The sequence below is a fragment of the Scardinius erythrophthalmus genome, assembly GCF_964197995.2.
Source record: "Scardinius erythrophthalmus genome assembly, chromosome: 12".
Taxonomy (NCBI): Eukaryota; Metazoa; Chordata; class Actinopteri; order Cypriniformes; family Leuciscidae; genus Scardinius; species Scardinius erythrophthalmus.
The window spans coordinates 34,926,223-34,932,850 of NC_138232.1; the positions used below are offsets into that span (position 1 = coordinate 34,926,223).

General features: G+C 37.3%; 1 protein-coding gene across 1 annotated transcript; it reads left to right on the forward strand.

The window, feature by feature from the left end:
- Positions 1-1,963: 1,963 nt before the first annotated feature.
- On the forward strand, positions 1,964-6,185 carry pjvk (pejvakin; the record flags this gene model as incomplete). The annotated part of the gene is made up of 6 exons (XM_081380204.1): positions 1,964-2,174; positions 2,775-2,970; positions 3,865-4,006; positions 4,101-4,218; positions 5,644-5,787; positions 5,884-6,185. The coding sequence occupies 6 exons, from the start codon at positions 1,964-1,966 to the stop codon at positions 6,183-6,185; spliced, it is 1,113 nt and encodes a 370-aa protein (XP_081236330.1).
- Between the last annotated feature and the right edge of the window lie 443 nt (positions 6,186-6,628).

Here is a 6,628-nt window from a genome sequence, read left to right on the forward strand (position 1 = left end):
AATAATATTAATGTATTTTTGATTTTAGACTTCTTTCAAAAAGTCTAAGTGTACATATATAAATAGAACAGCCATGTTAATGTGCATCAATCTTAAAGCAAATTGAATTTAACTGCATGGACAAAAAGCACTTTTCAGTTTTCAGTATATCTTCTTTTGTGAAAGAAGGTCATACACGCTTGAAACGACAAGAGTAAATTATGACACAATTAAAATTTGGGGGTAAACTATCTCTTTAGTAACAGAATGTTACCTCTAAAGAAGCTTTGGTGGGTGGGGGTTTATTTTGAAACCAGTACAGGATTGGTCATTCATACTCGGCCTGCCTAATTGCACAAATCTTTCTACATCTGAGAAGCCAAATTACTTCGAGACAAATTGTTAGACTGTTTCCCTCCAATTCATGTCATACAGTTGTTTGTACAATTCTAAATGAAGAAGTTTATTCCCATTGCAAACATTCTCCCACCTTATCGTCATAATTGCCTGAGTAACAGGGTGACTTCAGGATGTTCTTGGCTGGCCTCACAAAGTATTACTGTACATGCGTACAGACTGTGTTCTATAAACAACTCTTTACAAAAGCTCTTTTTTCCCATTAATGTTTTACCAGTGTGCCTTCAACAGTAACAGACCTCAGTTCTCTCCAGCCATCAGTGGACATAAAGAGGAGCCACATGAGGTCATGAGTGAGTGAGCCGTTCCGTAAATACATTCTAGCCAAATGAGCCTTGGACACTGCAGTATAGACATATTCTAACAAATTACTTTATGCAGACTCACAAGTTCACAGTAGAAAGCATCCACATGTTTTGTTAGTGTAGGCACAGGAATCTTGGTTCAGTTACGAGGTGAGAAACACCTTTTAGTTGTCTTTAACCACAGTTTATTTCACCATTTGTGAATCACTGCAAACATTTAACTTGTCCTAAAAATGGACATTACACATCATCACAGATTGTAAATTTACCAAAACATAAGTTAAACTCAAAGAAGAAGTTGCTAGGCTATATTCTGGTAAAACATAACATATGATTTATGTGCTAATTTGAAGTATTACTTCTCTCACTGAAGCTGACAGTATAGTAACAAGAAATAACTGAAACAAAACAAAACAAATGGTAACACTTCACAATAAGGTCCCATTTCATTAGTTAATGCATTGACTAACAACAATGCGAAAATATAAGGTATTTATTCATCTTTGTTAATAAAAATAGGCCTAGGCCTACAACTGTTCATTGTTCATGTTAGCTCAAGTTCATTAAATACAATTATCAAAAAACTTTTGATTTTAATTAGCCTATGCCCTATGTATTAGAAATGTTGAAATTAACGAAGTAAAATGACTAAATGCTTTAGAAGTAGGCTATTTTTCATTGTTAGTTCATAACTAATGTAGTTAACTAATGTTAACGAATAGAAATGTATTGTACAGTGTTGCCAGTAAAATAAAGTGACCACAAATATTTTTCGTGTAAACTAGTTTGACCTCATTACGCTATACAAAAGAAGGTAATCAGATATGCAGTGCGGTCTAATGTATAAAGTAAAGTTTATGTTCAAATTACAAGCTAAAGGCATGAAATTGTGATCTGTGGTAGGCTAAACCACAGAATATTTAAGATAATTATATTCTGTTTGCAAATTAAGTGAAGCAATAATGAACAAGCATTAATAAGGTCATTATACTCACTTTAAACTCTGGAGGGAGTTACTTATAACAGATGTGATGGTGTCAGGTCTATTTTTTTAACCCGATAAGACACTACACATATGGCAAAGAACATCCTGATCAGCTTACAACCCCTTTATTATTTATGATCTGGTTGGACGAACCCTAGCAGCACCTCTTCAATATCATTTAGCGATGTTTCCACACAGTCAGTACCAAGTCAAATTCAGACCACTGTGAATGAACATACAAAGAAACGAAATGCTCAAGCTGAGGTGAACTACAGTCATGTTTGCGGCAGCAACTAAGAACTTTGTGAAGCAGGTGGGGAACACTGGACGGCTGGTCCCTGTGCCCAGTCTTAGTGAAGCGGACCGATATCAACCCCTCAGCCTGGTGACGAGGAAGAGGAGACGACATTTCTGGAAGAAGACCAAATATGCCACAACCCCCTTCTCACTGAAAGACATACTCGTGGGAGAGAAAGAGATCACAGCAGGTGAGGAAGAAATGTTTCATAATTTGAAATCAATTCAAATAACTTGAGTACTACAGGCCTAGATGAACAAACGCCTTCAGTTAGACATTCATAAAGAATTGTATGTGCATCTTTGCGTAATTTGTACTTACAAAATGCATAAAAACAGCTATTATATAATGTTTATTGATATTGTTTAGCATTTTATGCGTTAGAAATGAAAGTATTTTTGCATTAAAGGGATAGTGCACCCAAAAATGAAAATTCTGTCATCATTTACTCACCCTCAAGTTGTTCTAAACCTGTATGATTTTTTCTTCTTCTTCTGCTGAACACAAAATAATTGAATTTAGAAAAATTTGGTTGAGCAAACATTTGATTGACTTCCATAGTGTGGAAAGAAAATACTATGGAAGTCAACGGGGCCCATCAACTGTTTGGTAATTAACATTCTTTAAAATATCTTCTTTTGTGTTCAGCAGTAGAAAGAAATTCATACAGGTTTGGAACAACTTGAGGGCGAGTATATGATAACAGAATTTTCCTTTTTGGGTGAACTATCCCTTTAAGTGCATACTGTGTAAGTGATATCAAGGGAGTGTATTTCTCTCCGGTTGACAGGGGTCTCCTCATATCAGCTCCTGAACTATGAAGACAAGTCTGATGTTTCCCTAAATGGGCGTTTGGGCAATCATCTGATCCACGAGGTGGGAGTAAACGTGAGTGGTTCAGACTCTGTGGCGGTAAAGGCCTCATTTGGAATTGTGACCAAGCATGAGGTGGAGGTTCCTACATTACTCAGGGAGCTCAATGCAAGGTAAAGGACACATTGTGTATATATTTTTATACAGTCAGACAGTTCCGCACCTCAAAATTGGACGAGAGCTGGTATTTAGTCTAGCAGCACTAGGACTTTTCACTGTTTGTATCACTCACTTTTTGCACGTCACAGACAGACTGTCAGTCTGTGCATTTAGTGGAGATTTTTACAGGTTAAATTGTTATGGAAGTACAGTATGTGTGACAAATAACTGTATTTATAAGTGAGTCAGAATCATTCACTTAACTGATTCATTCAAAAACATTAATTCAGGAACAAAATACAAATGTAATGCGCAAAGGTTGATTTTGCTTTGACTCCATCAGGAACTATTTTCATTGGTATAGCAAAAATTAAGGAGCCCCTAAGGAGAAATGGTGATGGGAAACTTATGACTTGACTCCTGAAAAATATTGTTTGCTTGCAAAATTGTTCTTTCCTCCAAAAAAAAAACATTTGGTAAGAAAACTTGCGTTCTCTTGCAAAATGATTGCATTCCCCCGGAAATTTTGTGTTCACTTACAAAATGTTTGTGTTCCTCTGAAAAATGTACCCTTTCTCACAAAACGTTTGCGTTTTCTCACAAACCTATTGAATTCCCCTGAGAAACTTTGCCCTTCACTCATAAAATCACTGAAATATAGTTTTTCCTCCCATATCATATTTTTTCCATCATCATGTCCCTAAGGGGCTTCATAAATATTGACAAAATAACAGTCATAATTGGGTCTCAAATTTAAGTTACTGATATATAAGTCATTTCAGCGGCTGTGATTATTTGTGGCAGCACTCTTGCTCATGTACTTAGATTAAATGAATCAATACATTCTTGCATTCTTTTTCTCACAAATCTTTCTGTCTATTCTCCTCTCATTTCTTTTTAAATATCAGGAAAGTGGACATTGATCACTGTTTGATCCGTCAGTCCAAAGAGAATGGACGCACTGTCCTGTGCATTGTCATGGAGAGTATTCGCACCACACGACAGTGTTCCCTCACCGTCCACGCTGGAATGCGTGGAACGACCATGAGGGTAAACTAATGCAATTGTACCCCCGGCCCGGGCCAAACTATGTACGTGTCTGTGAAATCTGCTGTTCTCTGATGCTTTCTATTATCCCACACAGTTCCAGATAGATGACGGTCGAAATCCTAAAGGGCGAGATAAAGCCATTGTTATTCCAGCGCACACGACCATAGCATTCAGTGTGCTTGAGCTTTATGTGCGTCTGGATGGACGTCTTGGTAAGCATTAAATTACTGCATAATTCAAGTAATGTAGTCAAATTTACACTAAAATACAAAAGTTTGGGGTCAGTAAGATTTCTTTTAAAAAACTTCTATTCAGCAAGGATTCATTAAATTGATCAAAAATTACACTAAAGACATTTTTAGGAAGCCCCTAAATGGACATGGTGATGGAAATAGCCTATGGGATGGGAGGAAAAAATATATTTCAATGCTTTTGCGTTGTCTCGCAATAATTTTGCGTTCCCCAAGAAATTTTGCATTAGCTCACAAAACTACGGAGCCCCTAAAGGGACTTATGGAGGTGGAAAAAATTTGAGATAGGAGGACAAATAATAAGTCAATGCTTTTGCGTTCTCTCACAAATGTTTTGCGTTCCCCTGAGAAACTTTGTGGTCGCTCGCAAAACGTTTTGCGTTCCTACGAGAAACTTTGTGTTTGCTCGTCGACCTTTTGAGCTCTTTTCTCGGCGGAACGCAAAAGTTTTTGCGAGGGAACACAAAAGCATTGACAAATAATTTTTCCTCCATCTCATATTTTGTTTCCTTCATATGTCCCTTTAGGGCAGGGGTGGGCAACTTCGGTCCTGGAGGGCCACTGTCCTACAGAGTTTAGCTCCAACCCTGAAAAAATCACCTTCCTGTAATTTTCTAGTAATCCTGAGGACCTTGATTAGCTTGTTCAGGTGTGTTTGATTAGGGTTGAAGCTAAACTCTGTAGGACAGTGGCCCTCCAGGACCGAAGTTGCCCACCCCTGCTCTAGGGGTCCGTACAAAAGTTTTCCGCAAACTCAAAATTTCTTGGGGGAACGCAAGCATTTTGCGAATGAATGCAAAGTTTCTGCAAAGTGCAAAGAGAACGCACTGACGTATAATTTTTCCTCCCATCTCATATTTTTTTCTTCACTATGTCCTTTTAGAGGCTCCGTACATAATGTTACAAAAGATTCATATTTCAAATACATGCTGTTCTTTTGAACTTTCCATTCATCGAAGAATCCTGAAAAAATGTATCACGGTTTCCACAAAAAGAGCAGAACAACTGTTTTCAACACTGATAATGTTTCTCGAGCAATGATTTCTGAAGGAAAAACTGAAAACTAAATTACATTACATTAAATTACATTTTAAAATATATTACAAAAGAAACCAGTTATTTAAATAGTAATAATATTTCACAGTATTACTGTTTTATTGTATTTTTGATCAAATGAATGCAGCCTCGGTGAGACTTTCAAAAACATAAAAAATAATCTTACTGACACCAAACTTTTGGGTGTATATCTATGGAGTTACACTGTATATGAATCATAGATGTTTTTTAGATTTAAACATTTTCAGAAATTAGTTGATTTTCAGATTCAAGTAGAGTCTCCATCTGTTTTTTTATTTAACTAATGGCCTTTAATGTAACTTTGGTCAGACATATGCGTAGCACCAGAGTCAATGGGAGGGTTTGAGAGGGAACAGATACGTGACCAGCTCGGGGGATTCATTGGCCGCTTTTCCTTTGGAAGACTCAGGAGATTCCTGTCAGGAATCATCTATGGGAATCCTTTCAGAGCAGGTGATATAATTTCTGTTGTCAAATATATCTGTAATATTTAAAAAAAAATCTTGAAGAAGTGTTCCAAATATGACTCTTGATTTATGCTTGCTGTAGATGACAGGACATTTGAAGAGCTCACTCACTCTGATATGTACATGGACGATGTCGTGACGGACTACTACGAGAAGGCCGCCAGCATGACTGACCTGTCCACGGCCTACCTGCGGGATGAGAAGCACATACGTGTAAATCTGCTCAACCATAACATACCTAAAGGACCGTGCGCCCTGTGTGGCATGGGGCATCAGAAGCGCGAGACCGTCTATGGCTGCCTGGAATGCTCTTCGGGGGGACACAAATACGTCCGCCTCCACGCTGTACCATGTTTTGACCTCTGGCACAAAAGTTTGAGGTGAGAAATGGCTTGGAGGAACTCCCAGGGGGATTTTCACGCAGACCTTGTGCAATATGACCACAAGATGTAAAACCATCATCTTTAATGTCAGCAAAAACACAAGAATGTTCTTTGCTCAGTGTCACTGACATTGTAAACCAATGATTTGTAACCCAACAAATGATTGTAAACCAACAAATTCGAAAGAGTTTGACCTCAATCTGATTATATATTACGTGATTAGTTAAATGGTTTATATATTTTTTCCTTGTTTTGTCACAAATTCAGCTGTTTGAATGAGAGGATATTATTATACCCGTTGCATCTTAATTGTTAAATAATAATTAGGTCACATTTTACATTACATTACATTCTTTATAGGCATCTATATGTTCCATATAGAATCTTTACCATCCAAGGAAACTTTCCATTGCACAAAAGGTTCTTTATAGTGGAAAAGCAGTT